General features: G+C 40.9%; 2 protein-coding genes across 3 annotated transcripts; one reads left to right on the top strand and one right to left on the bottom strand.

The window, feature by feature from the left end:
* Nucleotides 1–254: 254 nt before the first annotated feature.
* LOC124123464 (charged multivesicular body protein 3-like) lies at nucleotides 255–21,179 on the bottom strand. The gene is made up of 6 exons (XM_046486665.2): nucleotides 21,031–21,179; nucleotides 16,752–16,812; nucleotides 16,032–16,211; nucleotides 13,205–13,326; nucleotides 6,303–6,414; nucleotides 255–6,058 (listed from the first exon to the last, which is right to left on the bottom strand). The coding sequence occupies exons 1-6, from the start codon at nucleotides 21,073–21,075 to the stop codon at nucleotides 5,904–5,906; spliced, it is 675 nt and encodes a 224-aa protein (XP_046342621.1). The 5' UTR covers nucleotides 21,076–21,179; the 3' UTR covers nucleotides 255–5,903.
* Nucleotides 21,180–22,972: 1,793 nt separating this feature from the next.
* LOC124123465 lies at nucleotides 22,973–25,290 on the top strand. 2 transcript variants are annotated; one of them, XM_048385120.1, is made up of 3 exons: nucleotides 22,973–23,132; nucleotides 24,005–24,063; nucleotides 24,308–25,290. In XM_048385120.1, exons 1-3 carry the CDS (start codon nucleotides 23,114–23,116, stop codon nucleotides 24,539–24,541), a joined length of 312 nt encoding a protein of 103 aa, XP_048241077.1. In that variant the 5' UTR covers nucleotides 22,973–23,113; the 3' UTR covers nucleotides 24,542–25,290. The 2 variants fall into 2 exon arrangements, 1 of the variants encoding a protein (XP_048241077.1); XR_007218563.1 differs by lacking the exon at nucleotides 24,005–24,063 and having other exon boundaries at nucleotides 24,988–25,290.
* The last annotated feature ends 1,747 nt before the right edge of the window (nucleotides 25,291–27,037 follow it).

Genomic DNA, 27,037 nt, shown 5'->3' on the forward strand with positions numbered 1-27,037 from the left:
AATATTCCAATATGGATGCTGTGGCAGCCATGTTTAAAATTGGATCATAGTTCTGTGAGCACATTTTGGAGACACTTGAACTTTGATGATCCGTTTAAAGTTTCAGCTTTAAAGGTTTCAGCCATGCTGAACATGATGAAAATCAAAATGTTTAGAACGGCAAAACTGGTGATTTTGCATGCTATATTTTCATTTGAATTTTCAGTTCAGGTAAGCTCAAACAGGATGGATTGAGAAACAAGGTTTTGCAATAATAGCATAGAAATTTGTTTTATTTTCAGGAACCATACATAATCAATGACGACAGAATAAACAGACAAAACAAGTTAACAAAATGCAATTTGTGCTTAATAATGATACATCTTATTCATTAACATGAGTAATCAAAAGAAAGAAAATCATTAACCTGCTGATTTTGAGTTAGACATTTTCATAATTTATCATATTTGTAGCCAGGGCAAAAATGGATATTGATGGATATAAAAGTCATGATTAACATATTTGTTCTTAAAAAAATAACAAAAAAATGACAACAGAATAAAATACAAAAACAAAACCACTGAGATAACACCAGTAAATACCTACCTTGCAATACGAAATAATGTCTCACTTGCTACTTTTCAACATCATGACCAGCCCGCTCCACAAAGTAACATGATCACAGTGTTGGACAAACAGATGAACTCACTCAAATGCAACCTACCATAGTGACCTAAAAATGGTCTGGCCTGAAACATCTGCAGCGATAAGTCATTGTTTCATATGCTCTAAGTAAACATGGAAACAAGATCAGTACCCTCCTTCATTTTCACATATTCCAAAATTCCACGTTCCTTTTGGAAATATCTACCTACAACATTGAACAGTTGATAAATGTCCACGATAAGACCAATACCTCCTTGGCAGATGCTACAAGAACACTGGTCGCAAGTACAGGGGAAACATCGGAAATAGCAGTCAAGTAATAATTGTTGTGGAGCATTTGCAAAACATCTTATGAGGTAACTGATTTCAGTTTCTGTATTTCAATACGAGTATGTCACATTGTTAACAAACTATGGTTTGTTATAGACAGAAAAAATGATTAAAGAAAATTATTATTTCATATGGAAGTAAATGGTTTGGTTTGTTGTTTTACGCCGCACTCAGAAGTAAATGGTAAGCAGTGCTAAACTCTCCAGGTGTACATATCTGATAATGAGCACAGCACCCGTTTATTGTGCTACTTGTTTGTCACATTGTTTTCGGGGGGCACAACCTGGTGCCAACATCCCAGCCTAGGCTTAGTAGCTAGTGCCCTGCATGACAATTGAAACACTGTCTTTGAAACATCCAAGTAACCATGAAATTAATGTGCACCATAACATTTGTGTTAGCAGTGAAAGTGGGCATTGAAAGGACTTGAATCAATCTTGGACCAATTCTAAGCCTCATCCTCCTCTAGGCACAAGCTGTGTGCTGATCCCTATCATGGCAACAGTTAGTTTTAGGTCTGTCAGAGATTGAGCAAAAATATATATCCACTGTTTAACTTCACAAAGTTTGTAATGGTGTTAAACAAAAAACCTAGAAACTTGTTAAAGTCTATGGTTTTCATTTCTGCCTAAGAAAATGACAAAACATTATCTGCCAACAATAACATGCCATTATGGTCAATTTGTTATGAATTCTAAAGCAGGACTAGACCCAACCTCAGTGAAATCTAACTAGTCCACAACTTTCTTAAGACTAGTGTTTTGTATTATTATTACTAGTTCTAACCACATTTCACTAGTCAGTGTCTCTGGAGCTGTGTAGAGATCTTTGTTCGTACACGAATGGTAAGACAAAATTTGTCTGCACAATCAAAATGTGCACAATAGTAGACTGTATTTGATCATGTTTCCCTGATAAGCTGATGCAGATGGCTGTTCCGTCAAGGCAACCTCCAACCTTCTGGTAATGAGATTGTCACTGAACTGAGTAACAGCAGCCCCAACACTTAGCCATTATTTATACAACCAACACTCGTACATCCTTATCCAGGGAATTGTACCACCATTTTATTATGATAAATACCCTGAACCAATTCATTACAATATTTGTTTTAAAAGTCTGATTCAAATGACCCAACCATTCAATCAAATGACACTCATATGAGAGAGATGTTATGCTGGAAGTTATTGATTGACCAGAGAGAGAAGATGGTGCAGTAATGTCCAAACACATCTATGTCAGCACATGGGTCAAGGGTACTTATCATAACACAATGGAAATATTTTACACTGGAAAATACAGAATGCCATACATAGGCACAGTTAGTTCAGAAACATAACTGCTTCACACAGCCTGTAATGTTTTGTCATGATGAGGGTCAGAATTTTGAATTGTCTTTTTGTGTGTCAAAGCCCAATTAAAATGTTTCCATGTTGTTTTTACTGCAACAGAAGGGTCTGAGAACCCCAGACATATCTGTCTTATGTTTCTTTCTAAGTAGCTGGATATAAAGTAGGGTATTATTTGTTTGATGTTAATATGATTGCCAATTCCCATCATTGTGTTGTCTATAGTAATTAAATTATGCCTGTTTGGTCAGTCAATCACTAATTGGTGCCTCACAATTCATGGAAATTATTAAATATAATTTGTCGTATGAATAATTGGAACTGGAACATGTGTATGCCTTGTATGAAACTGAAACTCTACAAATTAACTCAATTCCCACTAAAATAAAAGTCTCACTGGTATGGACAGAGTGCTATAAATAATCAATTAATCTAATGTATGCTGACACAAGCATTTATAACAGAAAACTGACACTGAAAAACACAACAGACATATCTGTACAATTAAGTATGGTGAATTGTCTTAAATAGAAAACTGTACAAAGTTAATACAAATTCACTGGATATCCATGATTTGTAGAATACTATACACACAACAGAATTCTTGATTCCAATTTTCAAACAACCTTTTGACCATTTCTCACCATTACATCTCACCAACTATCCTATCAGTATTTTTGGGAAGATCTGAAGTGAGATATGAAAGGGAGATAATTGTATCTGAAAAGTTGCCTCCCCTTGGTCAGTGGCACATTTAACTGTCACTGATGCCTATCAACACCTCTGGTAATGAGTACTACCACCTGTTGTTGGTTAACTATGGTAAACAAGGAATATTTGCTGTTAATGTAGCCAGCAAACACTACCTATTCTCTTTACATGCTAAATGTGGGTATCTCTGATATAATGTGATCCAATAGGGCAGTTGCAAGGAACCACCTGGAGAAAAAGGATGTTGTGGTAAAAAGTAGAGGAAAATTACAGATAATATTTCTTTTATAATATTTTCTGCAAATGCGTAACATACTTTGACCACCATCAAATATGACTTGTGACCCAGATATTTATAAATTTGTGATTTATCCTTAATAAATGCACACAGATGTTACAAATCCTTTCTATATCTAACATGGCTCCTGGGCTGTAATGTTAACTTGGAGTGAATTGTTTGTTAACAGCTGCCTGTAGTTAGGAAACCATCCAAAATAAAGGGACTCAAAGTATCCTAGAACACCACACACAACCTGTATCAATAAGCCATTGGTCGTTCCTGTTCCTGGTCCCCACAACCATATCATGGACTGCACTGTGTGAGTGAGTATGGTTTTACGCCACTTTTAGCAATATTCCAGCAATATCACGGCGTGGGACACCAGAAATGGACTTCACACATTGTACCCATGGGGGAATCGAACCCGGGCCTGTGAAGTGATGAGTGAACGCTTTAACCACGAGGCTACGCCACCCCACTTCACTGACTGTAGCTGTCACTGGTTTGAGTCATTACAGCAGTGTTCAAATTCAATGTGTGGACCTTCGAAAAATGATATTTATTGTGGGTATATATCAATCAGTGTTCGATATTTAACAATATAGTTAAAAACTCTTTAACTGAACATTGTTAACCTCATTTAAAAGTTTATGTTTTAAAAATGATCAATTTCCCTTTTCCCCAAAAGGCCAAATCCGCTCAAATGTACCAGTTGGTACCTGACATCGCATACAATGAACACTGGCCACATGCTAGGTATATACAGTTCATTGAAGGCATCTGAAGGCTCTGTACTGCTCCGCTTTTACTATCCAACATCCACTGGTCCAAAATACACAGCTATGATACATAACAAACTACCAAAGTCTGATTCAGATATTGCACTGGTAGACACAAGCTCATGTCATGGACACGTATACCCTTGTTCCCAAACCATTTACCTTTGAATACAGTCAAACCGTTTCATAAGAATCATGAGTCCAAAAACAAGAAGAGGTGGAGCTGTGTGTTAGCAACCAGTGGACGTCGGATAGTAAATGATTTAGCAGCTACTGTTTTTCCTGAAGTGCCATTATCAAACAGATTGATAATCAGCTCATCCCAAAGTCTTCACTGTATTTGACTTAACCTCTGTATATCACCAGAACATGTTTGCTATTTTCCCTCATACAGCTAACTTCTTACCCAAAATAGATAGTAAGTTAATCTGAGTTTTAATTTGTGAATCAGTTCAATAGTGAAATCTGGAAATATTCATTGGTTCCCTCATCTGCTGCAGTACTGTTCGTATACAAACAATGATATATTTGAGGTTTGCCAATCTCTGTCCCCATGTGATCCTGACATAAAATAGATATTGATATTCAGTGTCCAGAATAGACACTGCAAGGATTCTGTTTACATCTTTTAGTAATAGTACCATATTAAACATAGACTCAGCGTAAAACCATATTACACAATTATCAAGATTAGCATATGGGCATTTCATCTCAAAATGACAAAAATATTTCAATTGAATTTAATATCAGAATCTTAAAAAATTCAGAGATTCCTTAAACTTACTCAATCCTGTAGCCACAACGGTGATCAAATAACACAGAATAGGGCTGTAATGATACACTTGAAGGCAGTGCACAAAACATTGTATCCACAATGTATGTACTATGAAGAAGATGGAGTCAAATTTTAAACATGAAATTCAACTTCATGCAAAGCCCTTCAACGACACTTTGTAAATGTTTCTTTGCCTTATAGAGCGTAGACATATATAGTCTATCTTCAATGGATACACTCCATTATGATGTGATGTGTATCATGGAGAAAAGTTTAATAATGAGTCACTACTGTCCTATCAGTACTTCCTGGTTTGTACACACTGTGTCAGTACGCTCCACCATCCAGCATATACATATGGCTGCTTTGCAATGCAGTTGCTATTTTTACCAACGAATCAAACCACAGCTTGGTTCCAGCACAAGAGACACCAGCGATGACTAATGAGTGTTTAGATTACATCTGCAATATTTCTCCAGCAGCATGTGTCACAGTGTTACAGCCTCAACACATTGCCTCAGTGTCCGGCAATATATGGTTGGTTTGCACAAAGTTCCTGCACAGAGAAGGGCACATTGGACTTCCGTAAGTTATACATGGACTCAGTGACGCTGCCATTGACCTTATGTGTTCACGGGTGATGGAGGAACATAATGTGTGCAAACCGAGGAAATCCCCCGAGGGACAAACAATTTAACTTTCATGGAGGGGTCCTTTGAGTGATTTTTGTTTATCATTTCATCAATACATGCAACTTGTTATTAACTGATAATATGTGACAGAAACATCTTATAAATTCTTTGTTAGTTAAAGTGGATCAAAATGACTATTCTTTTCATTTTGTAATAAGAATAACAAGTTGGTAATTTAAAGTTAATAAAATATGAATTTTTCAAAATAATCCTAGATGTTTCAGTTGTACTGTTAATCTTTCCGTTTTGTCAGGACTTGGTACTGTAACAGACACTGCAACAATGGACATTTCAGTGAATTGTTACAGTCCTAATACACAATGGATCATGATTCTGTGAGTTCTAACTCCGAAGTGCCTCCAGCCTCGCTTTCATTTCATCCATTTCCTCTTCATCCTCCTCATCATCATGAGATGCAGATGGCCCGCCTGTTGCCCCCTCCAACTCCCCTGTTGGCAGAGAGTCATTGACAGCTGCTGGTGCCTTCCCGATCACACCTAGGAAGGAACAGGATCGTGAATAAATAGTGTGTTGCGCATGGTCAGTTATTTCATGCTGCTGTGAAGAAGCTACCTTGAGAAGGAAGGTCAGCTAAGTACATCAGTCAATGCAGATAGGGTACAGTACTAAAGCTTAGTGAACTGAGAACCTCCTCTGTTCAGGATGATGTGGATCTTTTTTCTAATTCTGTAACTTTAAAACTGAATATATGAAACCATTCTTGCTCTGATCTCAGCTTACCTGCGGTGATCTCAAAAAGGACCTTATCGACCTCCTCATCGGCCTCATCATCAAGGTCCTCATCATCAGCCATCTCCATTGCATCTTCCATCATTTCCTCCATGATCCCAGCCTACAACAGGAGCACCGACATTAGTGGTATACAGCCTACAACAGGGGCACCAACATTAGTGGTATACAGCCTACAACAGGAGCATCAATATAAGTGTTATACAGCCTACAACAGGAGCTCCGACATTAGTGATATACAGCCTACAACAGGAGCATCAATATTAGTGTTATACAGCCTACAACAGAAGGACCGACATTAGTGTTATACAGCCTACAACAGGAGCATCGACATTAGTGATATACAGCCTACAACAGGAGCATCAATATTAGTGATATACAACCTACAACAGGAGGTCCGACATTAGTGATATACAACCTACAACAGGAGCTCCGACATTAGTGATATACAGCCTACAACAGGAGCATCGACATTAGTGATATACAACCTACAACAGGAGCTCCGACATTAGTGATATACAGCCTACACTAGGAGCATCAATATTAGTGTTATACAGCCTACAACAGGAGCATCGACATTAGTGATATACAACCTACAACAGGAGCTCCGACATTAGTGATATACAGCCTACAACAGGAGCACCGACATAAGTGGTATACAACCTACAACAGGAGCTCCGACATGAGTGATATACAGCCTACAACAGGAGCTCCGACATTAGTGATATACAGCCTACAACAGGAGCTCCGACATTAGTGATATACAGCCTACAACAGGAGCTCCGACATTAGTGGTATACAGCCTACAACAGGAGGTCTGACATTAGTGATATACAGCCTACAACAGGAGCTCCGACATTAGTGATATACAGTCTACAACAGGAGCTCCGACATTGGTGATATACAGCCTACAACAGGAGCTCCGACATTAGTGATATACAGCCTACAACAGGAGCTCCGACATTAGTGATATACAGCCTACAACAGGAGCTCCGACATTAGTGATATACAGCCTACAACAGGAGGTCCGACATTAGTGATATACAGCCTACAACAGGAGGACCGACATTAGTGATATACAGCCTACACCAGGAGCTCCGACATTAGTGGTATACAGCCTACAACAGGAGGTCTGACATTAGTGATATACAGCCTACAACAGGAGCTCCGACATTAGTGATATACAGTCTACAACAGGAGCTCCGACATTGGTGATATACAGCCTACAACAGGAGCTCCTACATAAGTGATATACAGTTTACAACAGGAGCATCAATATTAGTGATATACAGCCTACAACAGGAGCTCCGACATTAGTGATATACAGCCTACAACAGGAGGACAGACATAAGTGATGTACAGCCTACAACAGGAGCATTGATATAAGTGTTATACAGCCTACAACAGGAGCTCCGACATTAGTGATATACAGCCTACAACAGGAGCTCCGACATTAGTGGTATACAGCCTACCACAGGAGCTCCGACATTAGTGATATACAGCCTACAACAGAAGGACCGATATTAGTGATATACAACCTACAACAGGAGCTCCGACATTAGTGATATACAGCCTACAACAGGAGCACCGACATTAGTGGTATACAACCTACAACAGGAGCTCCGACATGAGTGATATACAGCCTACAACAGGAGCTCCGACATTAGTGGTATACAGCCTACAACAGGGGCACCAACATTAGTGGTATACAGCCTACAACAGGAGCATCAATATAAGTGTTATACAGCCTACAACAGGAGCTCCGACATTAGTGATATACAGCCTACAACAGGAGCATCAATATTAGTGTTATACAGCCTACAACAGAAGGACCGACATTAGTGTTATACAGCCTACAACAGGAGCATCGACATTAGTGATATACAGCCTACAACAGGAGCATCAATATTAGTGATATACAACCTACAACAGGAGGTCCGACATTAGTGATATACAACCTACAACAGGAGCTCCGACATTAGTGATATACAGCCTACAACAGGAGCATCGACATTAGTGATATACAACCTACAACAGGAGCTCCGACATTAGTGATATACAGCCTTCACTAGGAGCATCAATATTAGTGTTATACAGCCTACAACAGGAGCATCGACATTAGTGATATACAACCTACAACAGGAGCTCCGACATTAGTGGTATACAGCCTACCACAGGAGCTCCGACATTAGTGATATACAGCCTACAACAGAAGGACCGACATGAGTGATATACAGCCTACAACAGGAGCTCCGACATTAGTGATATACAGCCTACAACAGGAGCTCCGACATTAGTGATATACAGCCTACAACAGGAGCTCCGACATTAGTGATATACAGCCTACAACAGGAGGTCCGACATTAGTGATATACAGCCTACAACAGGAGGACCGACATTAGTGATATACAGCCTACACCAGGAGCTCCGACATTAGTGGTATACAGCCTACAACAGGAGGTCTGACATTAGTGATATACAGCCTACAACAGGAGCTCCGACATTAGTGATATACAGTCTACAACAGGAGCTCCGACATAAGTGATATACAGTCTACAACAGGAGCATCAATATTAGTGATATACAGCCTACAACAGGAGCTCCGACATTAGTGATATACAGCCTACAACAGGAGGACAGACATAAGTGATGTACAGCCTACAACAGGAGCATCAATATTAGTGTTATACAGCCTACAACGGGAGCTCCGACATTAGTGATATACAGCCTACAACAGGAGCTCCGACATTAGTGGTATACAGCCTACCACAGGAGCTCCGACATTAGTGATATACAGCCTACAACAGAAGGACCGACATTAGTGATATACAGCCTACAACAGGAGCATCGATATTAGTGATATACAGCCTACAACAGGAGCTCCGACATTAGTGATATACAGCCTACACCAGGAGCTCCGACATTAGTGGTATACAGCCTACAACAGGAGCACCGACATTAGTGTTATACAGCTTACAACAGGAGGACCGACATTAGTGATATACAGCCTACAACAGGAGCTCCGACATTAGTGATATACAGCCTTCAATAGGAGCTCCGACATTAGTGATATACAGCCTACAACAGGAGGACCGACATTAGTGATATACAGCCTACAACAGGAGGACCAACATTAGTGATATACAGCCTACAACAGAAGGACCGACATTAGTGATATACAGCCTACAACAGCAGCTCCAACATTAGTGATATACAGCCTACAACAGGAGCTCCGACATTAGTGATATACAGCCTACAACAGAAGGACCGACATTAGTGATATACAGCCTACAACAGGAGCTCCGACATTAGTGATATACAGCCTACAACAGGAGCTCCGACATTAGTGATATACAGCCTACAACAGGAGGACCGACATTAGTGATATACAGCCTACAACAGGAGGACCGACATTAGTGATATACAGCCTACAACAGGTGCTCCGACATGAGTGATATACAGCCTACAACAGGAGCTCCGACATAAGTGATATACAGCCTACAACAGGAGGACCGACATTGGTGTTATAGAGCCTACAACAGGAGCTCCGACATTAGTGATATACAGCCTACAACAGGTGCTCCGACATGAGTGATATACAGCCTACAACAGGAGCTCCGACATAAGTGATATACAGCCTACGACAGGAGGACCGACATTAGTGATATACAGCCTACAACAGGAGCTCCGACATAAGTGATATACAGCCTACAACAGGAGGACCGACATTAGTGTTATACAGCCTACAACAGGAGCTCCGACATTAGTGATATACAGCCTACAACAGGAGCTCCGACATTAGTGATATACAGCCTACAACAGGAGGACCGACATTAGTGACATACAGCCTACAACAGGAGGACCGACATTAGTGATATACAGCCTACAACAGGAGCTCCGACATTAGTGATATACAACCTACAACAGGAGCTCCGACATTAGTGATATACAGCCTACAACAGGAGCTCCGACATTAGTGATATACAGCCTACAACAGGAGCTCCGACATTAGTTATATACAGCCTACAACAGGAGCTCCGACATTAGTGATATACAACCTACAACAGAAGGACCGACATTAGTGATATACAGCCTACAACAGGAGCACCGACATTAGTGATATACAACCTACAACAGGAGCTCCGACATTAGTGATATACAGCCTACAACAGGAGCTCCAACATTAGTGATATACAGCCTACAACAGGAGCTCCGACATTAGTTATATACAGCCTACAACAGGAGCTCCGACATTAGTGATATACAGCCTTCAACAGGAGCTCCGAAATTAGTGATATACAGCCTACAACAGGAGGACCGACATTAGTGATATACAGCCTACAACAGGAGCTCCGACATAAGTGATATACAGCCTACAACAGGAGGACCGACATTAGTGTTATACAGCCTACAACAGGAGCTCCGACATTAGTGATATACAGCCTACAACAGGAGCTCTGACATTAGTGATATACAGCCTACAACAGGAGGACCGACATTAGTGACATACAGCCTACAACAGGAGGACCGACATTAGTGATATACAGCCTACCACAGGAGCTCCGACATTAGTGATATACAACCTACAACAGGAGCTCCGACATTAGTGATATACAGCCTACAACAGGAGCTCCGACATTAGTGATATACAGCCTACAACAGGAGCTCCGACATTAGTTATATACAGCCTACAACAGGAGCTCCGACATTAGTGATATACAACCTACAACAGAAGGACCGACATTAGTGATATACAGCCTACAACAGGAGCACCGACATTAGTGATATACAACCTACAACAGGAGCTCCGACATTAGTGATATACAGCCTACAACAGGAGCTCCGACATTAGTGATATACAGCCTACAACAGGAGCTCCGACATTAGTTATATACAGCCTACAACAGGAGCTCCGACATTAGTGATATACAGCCTTCAACAGGAGCTCCGAAATTAGTGATATACAGCCTACAACAGGAGGACCGACATTAGTGATATACAGCCTACAACAGGAGGACCGACATTAGTGATATACAGCCTACAACAGGTGCTCCGACATGAGTGATATACAGCCTACAACAGGAGCTCCGACATTAGTGATATACAGCCTACAACAGGAGGACCGACATTAGTGATATACAGCCTACAACAGGAGCTCCGACATTAGTGATATACAGCCTACAACAGGAGGACCGACATTAGTGATATACAGCCTACAACAGGAGCTCCGACATTAGTGATATACAGCCTACAACAGGAGCTCCGACATTAGTGATATACAGCCTACAACAGGAGGACCGACATTAGTGATATACAGCCTTCAACAGGAGCTCCGACATTAGTGATATACAGCCTACAACAGGAGCTCCGACATTAGTGATATACAGCCTACAACAGGAGCTCCGACATTAGTTATATACAGCCTACAACAGGAGCTCTGACATTAGTGATATACAGCCTTCAACAGGAGCTCCGAAATTAGTGATATACAGCCTACAACAGGAGGACCGACATTAGTGATATACAGCCTACAACAGGAGGACCGACATTAGTGATATACAGCCTACAACAGGTGCTCCGACATGAGTGATATACAGCCTACCACAGGAGCTCGGACATTAGTGATATACAGCCTACAACAGGAGCTCCGACATTAGTGATATACAGCCTACAACAGGAGGACCGACATTAGTGATATACAGCCTACAACAGGAGCTCCGACATTAGTGATATACAGCCTACAACAGGAGCTCCGACATTAGTGATATACAGCCTACAACAGGAGGACCGACATTAGTGATATAAAGTCTTCAACAGGAGCTCCGACATGAGTGATATACAGCCTACAACAGGTGCTCCGACATGAGTGATATACAGCCTACAACAGGTGCTCCGACATTAGTGATATACAGTCTACAACAGGTGCTCCGACATGAGTGATATACAGCCTACAACAGGTGCTCCGACATGAGTGATATACAGCCTACAACAGGTGCTCCGACATGAGTGATATACAGCCTACAACAGGTGCTCCGACATTAGTGACATACAGCCTACAACAGGAGCTCCGACATTAGTGATATACAGCCTACAACAGGAGGTCCGACATTAGTGATATACAGCCTACAACAGGAGCTCCGACATTAGTGATATACAGCCTACAACAGGAGGACCGACATTAGTGATATACAGCCTACAACAGGAGCTCCGACATTAGTGATATACAATCTACAACAGGAGCTCCGACATTGGTGATATACAGCCTACAACAGGAGCTCCGACATTAGTGATATACAGCCTACAACAGGTGCTCCGACATTAGTGATATACAGCCTTCAACAGGAGCTCCGACATTGGTGATATACAGCCTACAACAGGAGCTCCGACATTAGTGATATACAGCCTACAACAGGTGCTCCGACATTAGTGATATACAGCCTTCAACAGGAGCTCGGACATTGGTGATATACAGCCTACAACAGGAGCTCCGACATTAGTGACATACAGCCTACAACAGGAGCTCCGACATTAGTGATATACAGCCTACAACAGGTGCTCCGACATTAGTGATATACAGCCTTCAACAGGAGCTCGGACATTGGTGATATACAGCCTTCAACAGGAGCTCCGACATTAGTGACATACAGCCTACAACAGGAGCTCCGACATTAGTGATATACAGCCTACAACAGGAGCTCCGACATTAGTTATATACAGCCTACACCAGGTAGGCTCTTAGTCCATTCTGAACAGTCAAAAGGCATAAGGATTACCATTTAGTCTATTTTTAGCCTACTCTGCCCAGAGTAATATTCTAGTTCTGGATTGGTCATCTCCCAAATCATCAAACTTGATGGCCACCTGATTCTAGTCGGGGCTTGTAACATCCTTACCTTCATCATCTCCTTGGACATATCTCTCATTGTTGCCTGAATCTCGGGCACCTTCACCAGCGCCTGCATTGACGTCATCACCTGGGTGCTCTTCTCCAGCGCTCCTGCCAGTCGCAGCGAGGCTGGTGACAAAAGCATTTACCGTCAACCATCTCGTCAACATATTGTCAACCATTTAAGTACATCAAAACCTATGCTCTTTACCAGCATGTGAGGCAGCGTGAGTTGGGTTTGAACAGTATTCTGGTTATATCCCGGTGTGTCAGCTTAATGTGGGACACAAGCCCGGAGTAATGTAGGTCTAAAATGTTTACCACTTTGGTGAAACCCATGAGCACGGGAAAGGTGCTGACAAACCTAGAAACATACATAATTGAGGCAAACTGTGATTCAAACCCACAATCATAGGCTCCTGGTCTGCGCAAGGAACACAACTCTACACAGCGAACTGAAACATCTTAGACGACTGGGCCACATCCTGCATGTTCAGGTCCAGGGTACCCGAAAATGACAGAGCAGCTGGCAACACAAGCTAATACTAACATTACCATTAACCATCTTGTCAACCATTTAAATACATCATCACTAGTGTTCTAATCCAGGGGCCCTGGAAATCACAAGGCTTGCAATAAAAGCAAATACAAACATTACCATCAACCATCTTGTGAACCACGTAAATCTGATTACATCAACACCATGGCCAATAGTTTACTTGTATTCGTGATAGGTATTATTTGGATATTACTTAAGCAACAAGTTGACCAAAAGGGGGGGATAATCAGCCAACCATTCTGTCGTTGAGACCGTGCGGGTGGAACGTTTTTAGCTCAAAGATCCGTCTCAGTTCGAGTGCTCTACTCTTAACTGTGGTGTCAGTAGACTCAGGGTTTTCCTTGAGCTGTGCTATGATGTTATATCTAACATCTTTGGCGCTGTGATCATCACAATTAAAGTGATTGGCTACAGGTTTGTCTCTCTAGTAGCTGATGTCTGCAAAGTGTTCTTTCAGTCTGGTCTGAAATTCTCTTTTGGATTCCCCGACGTATTGTTTCTTGCATTTGTTGCAAGTAAGCAAGTGAACTATGTTTTTACTTGTACATTCAAATTTGTGGGTTTTGAATGTTTTACCTAATGTCGAGCTGCGGAACGTATGTGTTTTGCTTAAGGAATTGCAGATTTTGCATCCTACTCTTTTGCAACTCTCATCTATGAAGTTGACTACCTTGCCGCTAATTTGCGGTTTGGTGGGTGGATAGTTTAATACTGTCCTGACTAGGTAATCCTTGATTGTAGGATTCCTTCTATAGGCCGAGACATGGGGAATTGAGAAACAACTTTTGCAAGTGTCAGATCCGGTGAGTAGATGCCACCGGTTTCTGATGATCCTGTTGAGCTCCATGTTCAATGGATTGTAATCGCTAATGAGCACCTGTTTCCTGATTGGAGCAGGTTTGGGTTTGGTTGCTAAGAGTGATTCTCTTTTGCAAGTGTCTGCCCGGGATTTGTTTTGTTGTAGTGTCTTATTGGGGTAACCCCTTTTGAGGTAGTATTTGATGAGATTTCTACTGTGTGTGTCATAGTCTGATTCAGAAGAGTATTATGTATTACTACTGCCGAACCTTTATCAGCTTTTTTAATGATGATTTCACTATTGTTTTTGAGCTGTTGTAGTGCAGTTCTTTGCGCGCCGGTGATAACATATCTAAGGCCCGTTTGAGGTCACGAGAATTGTTTCCTTGGTTGCCCCTGTCGGGGCGGAAGTTCTGTCATGGTCTGCGTGGTCCACGAGTTGATCACATGATGGTTGTCTCGAGCGGCGATACTTGGGAGATTTAGCCCGTTACTGGGTTGGGGTCCCTTGCACCTAAAATTTGGCAGCAAAGGGGTCAGATTTGATGGCCGCCTGTTGTAGGCTCACAAATCTGGTGTTGAATTTTTCATGTGTAGACTTGTGTTCTCTATCTTTGACTGCTTGACAGGCAGTGTTGATGATGTTTTGAGAGTTTTGGTCCGCTTTGGAGATGATTTTATCTTCCAAGAGTTTCACTGATTCATTCACTGAAACAAGCTGGCGTTCTAAAAGTTCTTTTTGTGTACTCATGAGTGTAGTACAGCAGGTCTTAACAGCATTGCTGCGCTGTAGGGCGAGATCCATGGGGTACATGGTTTGTGTGACCGGTAGTATGATCAGGAACTGGCCTGGTACCAGTCCACCTGTGATACACGCACCTAAGTAGTCTGACTGTACTTGAGTGCGTGCACGTTTGCTCACTGCGTTACAGAGATATTTGTAGAATTGCATAAGATCCGGTGGTAAAGACACTGCTTTGGTCTCAACGCCAGTGTTGGCGCGGATGTTACCGAATGTAATCCGTTTCCGTTTTAAAGGATTGCCTTCATCTTGGTCTAGATGGACATCAACTTCTATTTCCGTGGTGATGGAAGTAGAGCTCTCGAAATTCGAGATGGACGGGGCCGGCGTTATGTTGGTCGACATTACTTAAGCAAAACAATTTTATCATTTTTCATCCGGGTTGAAATATTCAAAAACTAAATTTTACCTTAAATCCTATCTTGATACATAATGCTAAATCTGATTGCATAATACTCTGAGAATGAGTCTGAACTAACAAATCAGGTTAGACACAAACTGGTCGAACCTATTCTCAGCTTGGCTGCATGGAACATGGGACAATTTTAATCACACACAGTGTAAATAAGTAAGGCAATATGTATTGTGACTGAACATGCTGATGATACATATCATATCATGTGCTAGACGAAGGTTTCACCCTATCCCGAAACACTACTAGTTCTGTGTACTCACCAAGCTGGTTCTTCATACTCATTTGGATAGAGCTGATGTGAGCTTTGGACGTATATAGTTTGTTGACAACCTTCCTGGCCTTCATGATCTCCTTGGCGAGGATCCTGCAGGATTCCGTTTCTCCTCGCTTAGCCGATGCCTTCAGCAGCTTCTTCGTCTTCTCCTCTTCCCTTTGTATGGCTGAAACCAGGGAGGCAGCAACAGAGTTAATGCATAGTCAGGCCTACAACAAAGATGATGTGGTTCCGACAGCACAGCTGACACAGGATTTAAATGGGTCTATCTATTTTTTCAAATCCAAAGCCCTCTCTTGTTTTTGGGTCTGAACACGTTGGGCCCAGGCTGGTGACCTGTGTCCAATCTCAATAAATCAGATGTTCACTTACAATCTCAATAAATCAGATGTTCACTTACAATCTCAATAAATCAGATGTTCACTTACAATCTCAATAAATCAGATGTTCACTTACAATCTCAATAAATCAGATGTTCACTTACAATCTCAATAAATCAGATGTTTAATCCAATATGATACCTGCCTGCATGAAGATTTAAGGACACCTCCATAGAAGGTCGGTTGGTCCACATTGCCTGGGTTTTAGTCCAGACCAAATGCATTGCTCAAAATCAACAACGTAAGTTTGTTTGTCCGAGACTTGTAAAACTAAGGAAGAACTAGTGACATTTCCTTGTGGGCCTCCACTTCTATAAATAACATACCTTTTATCTGCCTCTCAAGGTTGTAACCTTCCTTTCTCATTTTGTGCGTCCATTCTTGGACCTGGAAACGCAAAACAGTCATGTAATGGCCAAGGACAGGTAACTCAGGTTCCCAAATTTAACATTCATGTTGCCACTCTAACTTCATACATGCTATAGGCATCATAAGCACGATAAGGCCTCAGTACTTTGATCAAGACAGTACATCTCTAACTTGGGGCCATGCAAGAAGAAGCCAAGATATTACCCATGAAGCACAGAGTGAAACAATTAATCCAGTGTTGCAGATATCCTTACTTAGTGCCAGTAGAAATTATTTTTCCATAAAACAAAGTTTACAATTTGCTTCCAATATTTGGGTGAGTTTTTCCCAGTGTCTTTTTCATATACTTTACAGCACTGAATAATTACAGTAGTATTTTACTATTTCTCTAATATTTATAATATTCCCTAGTAATGAAACAAGTAAGACACATCATAATCCCCAGCACACAATAACAAGTGACGATAACTGGTCCTCGGACACAGCTGGTCGACAGCCATTGCATTTAATGGTATAACAACAGTGTGTGTATTTAGGATATACCCAACGCAGCCGTTTCAGCTTGCGTACCCAAATATCTTTACACATTTCTATCATGCTCATTTACTGATTGAATGCAGGCATCACCTATTTAAGAAGTCTTCTGCAGTGAATAATGTACAAAAGGGGTACCTCCCACTCATTGTAACTGAGATATGTATCGCTATTTAGAGCACTACTCATTTGGCTTTAAAATCCCCAATAAACTGGATCCAAGGGAGTAAACATACCTTGAATCTCCTAAGAAAACTATGAAATACCCAATGTGAATGATAACTTGCAAGTGAATATGTTCCAGGGCTAAAAAGATTATCCAGAGCCCTGTAGACAATATATATATATATACTGATCAAACAAAAGTTCCTGTGACATTGAATAAGATTTAATGCAAAGTTCCGTTTTTTACCAAATATGAAACAATTTCAGTTTGCAACAGATAAAAGACTCCTGTAAGTGTTCAAATGGTTAATTTGCCATACTGACTTCAGAAAATGTGTGAGTTCATAAAAAACATGAACATGCCAAAATGTCAATTTACAAATCAATAGCGTGTGTGTCCACCTCTGGTTGCAATGCAAGCAACACATCTTCGTCTCATGAAATGGATCAGGCATCGCACAAAGTCCTGTAGGATATCCGTCCATATCTGCTGGAGCACGTTTCGAAGTTCCTGGAGTGTCTGTGGAACACCTGGTTGACGTCGAAGGCGCGGATCCATCTCATCCCACATGTGCTTGATTGGTGAGAGATCAGGGGAGTGAGCCGGCCAGGGGATGACATTCACGTTGTTTTGTTGAAGAGAATCCTGAACAAGTCAAGCAATATGAGGCAGGGCATTGTCATGTTGAAAGGTAATGCCTGGGCCATGACGACGCAAAAACGGTAGCACAACAGGGCTTATGATCTCGTCGCGGTAGCGCTGTCCATTGAGATTTCCCTCTTCCACTATCAAACGGGTCCTCTGTCTTGCTGTAATCCCACCTCATACCATAACGCTGCCGTCCCCAAACGATCTTCTTCCATGACACAATGATTGACATAACATTCACCTCGACGTTGGTAGACTCGAATCCGTTCATCGCTGTGGCTGAGGTGAAAACGAGACTCGTCAGTGAATAGAACTTGTCCCCACTGCATGGCCGTCCAGCGTAGACGCTGTCTGCACCACTGTAGACGTGCTTGACGGTGGTTTCCTGTCATAATGGGACGTCTGGCGGGTCTTCTGGCGACAATCCCGGCACATCTGAGGCGACGACGACGTACGGTTTGTGAAGATATTCGTCGAAGGACAGGGATGCTTCTTGCTGGCTGGAATCGATTTTGTAGGTGTGTAGGTGTGTTGTTCGAATCCAGTTGTCTTGTCGATTATTGGTTACGCGTGGCCTGCCACTCCGAGAATTGTCTCTGACTGCAATCGTCTGTAGCCAACGTTGCCATAAACACCAAATGGTGTTTCTGTGGACGTTAAATTGTCTTGCAACATCAAGTTGACTCGATCCTATTTAAAGCATACCAATGGCTTGCAGGCGTGGCATTTCGTAATGTTGAATAATTGCATAATTTTGTTGTTTTTCTGAGTGTTTGTTGTCAGCACAATGCTAAACAATGCATATGGAATCCCGTTAACGCCCATGTTTTTATACCCATTCTTGGGTAGTGAAATGCATTGGGCTTGCATAAAAGTCAACTATTGCATGGAATGCATGCTTTTCTGTAGCAGTTGCATTTTTGTGACTTGATTCAATACATCTACTTCAATACTGAAAACCAAACTTTACTTGTTTGAAAAATACACTAAAATATTGGTGTCACAGGAACTTTTGTCGCTGAGTATATATAGTATATACAGTATCCCATAACTCTTTTTTTTAGAATAGAACATCTGCATGTCAATGACTTAATTAATGTGTAGTCCCGGAAGGTTGACAATATTCACCAGGCAGTCACAAGCAGCTATTAGTTGGACTCTTGAAGTTCATTTCAGTTCTCCACTGGCATGTATGATCACTGTTTTCATGTTTATGATCCTTAGACTATAAATAACATTTTTCTGTTTATGTTTTTCATTTATCAAAACCATTTCCTTGAATGTTAGTAGGGCAGTACTTCTAATACCATGATTATAGAGCACACCATTTTTTATTTAAATTAGCACTGCATTGAGGATCAAACTCTTAAAGCCAGCTTGACCTAAGCTCAGCTAATTACATTATTGAATTAGCCAACACATTACCACAACGGTTATGACAAATAATTAGTGCTTGTTTACCTAGTAATCAGCACCTGGGGGTTTACAGAGTGTTTTGTCAGTTTTTCTCGCTAAACTCGAAACTTGACAAAAACAATTATGGATGTGCCTCAAATGACATTGGACTAAAATGTTACCCTAACTCACATCTGACCCTAAGGATGATAAGGGGGTGTTTGATAGGAAAGGGGTACCTAGCCCTAACATTCATTATGAGAAGCTTGATCGGAAAATGGGGTGCAGGCTAAAACTGCACCCCAGCAAAACGTCACCGATTTCTCTGGCGGAAACGGCACCGCATTTGGCGAAAACGGCTACTATGTGTCGGGTGAAAACGGCACCTCTATTTTTAATGAGGATAAGAACAATTTTTGTAGTAATATATATATATGGTTTATTTACATGGTCACAGTTATCACAGCATGTTGTTGTTTTCTGACATTCTTCTCTCATGCAACACATCGAAATGCCATTGTGAATAATTGTGATCTGACAGCACCATGTTAGGCCTCTTAAATACAGTTTCAGCTTGTATTGAGTAAAGGTACTTAAAACTTCAAAGCGTATAGTGTTTTCACATTAAGTTAACTGCACCCCCAATCAGTCGGTGAGTAAATTGGAGTAGGGGTCTAATTTCTTATTGTTTTATTTCACAATTTCACAATTATTTGTGTTTGTAAGAGACGACGTGAGTTTAATTTCTATTTTTTTTCTTCAAAGCATGTCACATTTTCACAATAAGTTGTGTTGCGTATAAGCTAAGTTGGATTATAGTTGGAGTAGAGGCTAATTTCTAATGTAAACTTGTTTTAGCATCTCACAATTATTGGTGTTTGAAAGTTACCATATAAGTTTAATAGCACTTATTTGACCAAGGTAAAAGAAAAATAAGGTGCCGTTTTCGCCAGGCAATAGTAGCCGTTTTCGCTTAAGTCGAGGTGCCGTTTTCGCCAATCGGTGCCGTTTTCGCTATAACCCGGAAAATGTACCAAGGGTAAGGATGGAGCTGGAGTAACCTACCCTAGCCCCAAGGATCTAAGAGGTAATCTGCAGTCTTGCCATTGACAATACTTAGTTGACAATAGTGAGTGTTGCTCTAGATAAACTAGACAATCTAGTCACATGTCTGACTCAGGAGTCACGCGAATTCATATGAAGCTGGATCTATGTTTATACACATTTTATTCTGGTATTTCTGAAATGTATCCCAATGTCTCGACCAACATACAGTCCCACAAAAGAGACACTTGTTAGATTTAAAGCATAAACACATACTCGTGCGTAAGACTACCTGTTCCATAAATCAATCAAAGACACCTGTCGCAAATAGAAGTATGAATCATATCGTATTTGGCTTGAAGTTTTACACTGACAGATCAAATTTTCTTCAGGGAAATGCTTGCTGTTATCCTGATAACAGTTTCTTGGTTGGTGAATCGTGTACTTACCAACTCTTTGGGTGGCTTTTCGTGACCCTTTCCAAACAAACCCATTGCTGTTTATCAAGAAATAATCAACGCTTTTACAATAATGTCATGGTAAAATTTCAGAGATTGCTAAATCGGAACTCATCCAAAACTTCCGCATTGACATGCGTAATCACTACTTCCTGAATAAACAAAAAGGGAAATAACTCCTGACTGTCGACGATGAGCGGTGAAGTTTTAGATGGTTGCACTTATAATAAGCGACGTGCATGTACGTGTGAATGTTCATGTGTGTGGTCTTTGATATGGATACCTCACTGAGATTCAGACACAGTATACGGATCAGTCACCAGTACGTGCTTTGTTTTATCCCCACAATAAAGAGAGATGCACTCGATACTGATACAAGACGGCACCCCCTGACGGCTTTCGGCTAAATACTTCTGTTCAAAATAGTGTTTGGGATTTATTTTCACGACACCAGTGACTTTTAAAGAGATAAACGATAAAGCCATTCTAGGACATTTCACGATTTTACCAATTCAGGATAGGCTCTCTTCGATATTGCTAATCTTGGAAAAATAGTTTCAGGACATTTCAGTCAATATCCCAGAATGTAGGCCGATCTGAAACTCTGCGACACGTACGCCCGTCGGGGATGTAGCCAATATAGGTAACACGGAGGCTGCCTGTCCCCTTTTGGTACGCAGGGTTCGGGGGCTATTTTAGAGTGCAGTGTAAAACGCAGAACGCCAATAAAATCCTTTTTGGTACGCATATTTGACATTTACAAAATAATGGCTTGCGAAAACCATGCCTTAATATTTTACCATATATTTTTCAGTAGTTTTACTTCAGGTAGCACCCTTCTATAACCTGGGAACGTGTTCTTAGGTTTACGTCTATCGAATTAGCAAACACTTGACCAATGTTGTTATGACAAATAATTAGTTATTAGCTGAAAGCCGTCAGAAAACGGCTTTTACAGTCACTGGTATACAAAGTATATTAAATGGACGAAATGACCAACCTTAATTTGAGGGGTCTCTGTAGAAGTGCAAACAAGAGATGAACTGTCGCCTGTTAACAATAAAGATTTGACCCATTGGACAATATATGAGTTAAAACAAACACACCCATGTTATAAAGCTTTTGCATGAGTAAGTGAGGCTGTATGATATTGAAAGCGGATGGAAAATCGAGGAACAATATTCTTACGTACGATTTACGAGTACCGTTAGATGGGGCTATATAACTTTATAGCTTTTGTGAAGCATCATCGACACCTTTGTTGGGCCTATTCTCTATATGCAAGTTGCAAAGGATATGCTGAACTTAATAACAATAACAAATAATAACAATAATGTTCAAGGGATTATTGAAGTTAAAGCTACAAGGCGATAGTCATTGGCTCCTAGTCATTGAGTACAGTTGGTTTTTTGTTTTTGGAAACAGGTACTATGTTAGAATGTTTTCCATACTAGAGGAACGTGAAGGAAATCTTTTGAACTATGCCGCACAACTGCTCACTGCATTCTTTTAATACTGTGTCATGATATATATTTGATATTTTGCTAGGGGGTGTCTATGTTGAAACACACAACTTTTATCTGTAAGATATCCGTGTTCGACCCTTCAGGTAAGCTCGTCTAGTACAGTACTAAGCAGTCAATATGGGCATTGCTTCGTTTGATATGCATCCACTGTGAGCAAGTCACTTATTTTTTGAACGAGGCGACAACTCAACATTAGACTTGAAACATGGCTGTGATCCAGGGCCCCGTTCCACAATCGATCGTAGCGCTAATAGGATGATCGTAACTCCCATACTTTAACATAGGCTTACGATAGTCGTAATGCTGAGATGGCTTTGTGGAACGGGATCCTGTTTAGCCATAGGCCTACATCCGCGTGGAGCAGGAAGGGAACCAGTCAAGTTGTTCACGTCACGTGATGCTATGACAGTCTCGCGAGATATATGACGTCGCCTTGACGACAGTTTCACTGTTGATACCGCCATTGATGTGCTGTAACAATACTATCATATTGCTGCTTGTTTCCTGCTGGTTGCTTCGTTTTTAGCTCATCTCCGCTTGTGAAAACCATGAGCTCATACACCCAAGGTACTCCTTTATTTCTGAATTAGTCCTTTTGGTGTTTTTCTTTCTTTTCAGGCTCATTTTCTTAATTAAATTTGAAGTAAGCCGGAATCTAAATCTGTCGAACAGAAGACATTTCATTACAAGGTCCAACGGTCCTTGATTACTGGCAGATTTAAAAGGACACGTGCTTTGCCGGTCCTTCCCTTTGATAACTTCCCTTGATATCCATGGTCAGGCTGAGGAGAATGGAATTAATAATATAGACCATCTGCACACCTCAATTACCAGGCAATTAACTGATCAGTTGCAAAGAATTAATGGACCTCCAATCAGTGTATGTACAATACAACGGTCAGGCAAAGTACAAGTATATTCTATCCGATTAGCTCACTTGGGTTAATTTCCAGACAAGACAAGAATACAGTTAACTGCTGCTACCGGTAACACATTTGGGGCAACACCTGAATACTTGCATATTTGTAGTCAAATGAAACAGAATTGTAAGCAGAATAATTGAATGAGAATATGTGAGTAAATACACACACATAGGGGTTTACAGTTAGTGCCAATCCTGTATATCGTAATAATTCTGTAGCTATTTTATAAACATTATCATACTTAACTATTTATGCAACATTTGTATCTTATCTACCAGGTGCTTTTTCGTACCAAAGGTGATCAATTATTTTTTTATGATGTGTTAACATTTAACATGTTTAAACTAATGATGTGATCACCACCATTTACTTTTGAAAATATATTAATTGACAATTTCAATTGACAATGGATCATGGGGATCACTTTTAAATATTCTAAAATTGGTTTCCATGCTGTATGGTTGATCCTGTCTGGTTTATTCCCTTCTCACACAGTCATTTCTTCTTTTCTGACAGCTCTTGACCTCGTGATCAGGTTCCCTTTGAACTTTGACATCTGGGCCCCTCCTCGCCAAGTGGGTGTCTTAGGGAATCAGTAATTTACTGTTATTCTAATCAATTACTAACAGGTCATACCAAAACATTTACTATTGATTTGGAAAGTTATATTCATGAGCATTATTAACCACGTATCATTATCACTAACGTTCTTATAATCACAACTATCTTCTTTTTGATCCATTTCCTACAACTACCCTCTTTTTCCTGTACTCCTATCTTCTGTCTCTCTCTACATGTCCTTCTCTCCCTCCCTGTCAGCGTCCTACCGGGAGGTACATGACCATCCTTGAACCCCTGTCAGAACTCCCCGTCCCTTCCACCTCTATCCCCGACCCCGCCCCTCTCTCTGCCTCCGTCCTCCGTGATGCCCCTCACTTCGTCGATATCAACCTGGATGATGACGACACCCCGACCCAGTCCCTAGTTCGAGTCTTCCTGTCACGTGTGTCTGGATTCTTGAGGAGAGTGTTCCGTGTCAAGATGGACGCTTAAAGTGACATCTTACTACCTCGTGGAACTTGTGTAAAAAATAAATGCTATAGTGCTCTTTACATTTTGGACCTTTCGGACATTTGTTATTTTTGGGACATTTCGGTCATGTAGGACCATTTTGTTATGTTTTGACCTTAGAATAAATACGTTTTAAAGTACTAAATCTTCTTTGGGTTTTGGGGTCTTTTAAGAGAACTGGGGCATTTTGGATGACTTGTGAAAAGATGAAATATGTTGTTTGTATTTTTGGCTCTTTCGGACACTTTTGGCGTTACACTTTGAAGTTTGGACTTAATTAAATCATTATAATTCAATATTTATTGTTGTTTTGTTTTTTCCACCTCATCGGTTCTTGTTTAGTTGCGTTGTTATTACCATCTCCTTGGTTTGTCAGCCCCCTATACCCCTGTGCTTTTGGGTTTCACCAAAGTGGTAAACGTCTGCAGGTAAACGAGCGATGTCAAGACCTGCATTGTGAGCACAAAGAACATGGCACACAAGAGGATATCTTTACATGCAGTGGGGCGGACATACCCTGTCCGACACAGCCCAACTATTGGCAGGATTTGAGTGCTACTGGATGTTGTTTCACGCTATATTCAGCAGTATTCCAGCTACAAACCACTGATTGTTGTCAGGGTAGGAAGACACACTGCCATCCAAGACACTGACCCAATTCTAACCGGAATCGCCACAGTCACCAAAGTGCCAACCATGAACATTCATAATAAAACTGCACTTATGTGTGATTAATTTGTTAAGATATTTCTAGAAGTTTCTAAAGTATTTCCCACTTCACATCAGCTAAGATGCAAACTATTCCCTACATATTGGGTTCTGAAATGGAAAGAATTTCATTTTCAGTTTTGTGTGTCATGAAATGCAAATCAGCAAGTCTTAACAAATAACCTTATAATTTGGGTGTTTCCTTGTTTTTGAAATAAGCAGATTGCTCTTCACTGCTACTTTATTACATTTAGTTTAGAATTCTCAAGTTTACTTTTGCAAGGGCTCCCTTTCTATACAACTTCTTTAAAGCTGTCACCAAGTGCGTGTATTGTGCGACAAGACGTTTAGAAAACACAAATAAATCTACAATGCTATAATATTGCACTTAAGTTAATAGTGAAATTGACTTTGATAACTGCACTTACATAGTGACGTGCATGTTCGTGTGTATACACGTGTTTGTGTGGCTGCAAAAGACGTTAAAAAGTGGTACTTGTTGTTGCCCTGTCTGGTGCTCGGCTTTAAGGGACTAAAACAAGGACAGGTCATTTCGGAGTCCGTATGCTGTGTTTGAGTGGGGGTATTCATGTTAAGCTGCGGCATGGTATGTCAGTGGGCTAGCACGAGAAAATCTGCTTTAGTCCGGACCAGTACACACGCACGCACGCACCCTTATGTCACTATAAATAAGGTCAATAATCTTGAACGCGACGTTAAACCCCATTTCAACTCAGCGTAAAACAGCATTCACTGACTGACTTGGCCAGGGAGACGCAATCGCATATCAAACAGACAGATAAACTGGGGTTTGAACCGACTGCCAACCAACTAACGGGTGCCATAATATTTCAGTCTGCTTCAAAGAAACCACATGTTTTCTAGAGTTTGACACCAACGAACCCTCATTAATATGATCAAACACATGATGAATGTATCAAGAACACTAAACACGTGTTAATTAGACTCAAGATTGTTACACAAATGCTTTAAATATGACAGAATCATCTACGTATTTCTTTCAGATATATTTAATTGAACGTACCTGAATATATAGTATAATCGTCCCACCTACTCCGCTAATAGCCAGCCGTGTAGGTTAGCAAGCTGCATATGCCGCTCACTGTTTAGGATTTCGACCCCCGACCCCGCCACACACACACACACACACACACACACACACACACACACTCCCTACAACAAATATTTTATTCATAGAGATTATGGGAAAGTGTAATATTTATAATAATTTAACCCATATTTGGCTACTGCAGATATCTCAGTTCTTGGCAGTTCTTAAAAGGAAGAATATATACATGTTATTAAAGTATTTATTTTCAAAAGGAGGTGTTCCTGTTTTATCCTAGTTCATATAACACAAGAGGAATTTTACATATTCAATGTCGATGTAGTAAGCTGTTGTACACATGCACATATTTATCTTGCAGGGTATATTCATGTGTTCGAAAATGAGTACAATCAAACGCATCATCTATCCACTGTAGACTTCATCACTTCATGGTAGGCAGCTGTAGTCCCTCCTGTGGGGAGGGGAGGTCGGTAGGGGTGTGTGTGGGTGGGTGGGTGGGGGGGGGGGGGGGGGGGGGGGGGGGGGTCAGGTTATAAACAATAGGAGGACGAGACAATAGACTGGGCGTGTCCCCACGTGCTCGTATAATACGACTGGAGCAGAGCCGAGAACAGCAAATGCCATGTTGTGCGATCTTTGGTAGTCTTCAAGACAAATGGTGGCGAATATCTCAAGCGGTT

Source organism: Haliotis rufescens, unplaced genomic scaffold, assembly GCF_023055435.1.
Source record: "Haliotis rufescens isolate VD_foot unplaced genomic scaffold, xgHalRufe1.0.p SCAF_54, whole genome shotgun sequence".
Lineage (NCBI taxonomy): Eukaryota > Metazoa > Mollusca > Gastropoda > Lepetellida > Haliotidae > Haliotis > Haliotis rufescens.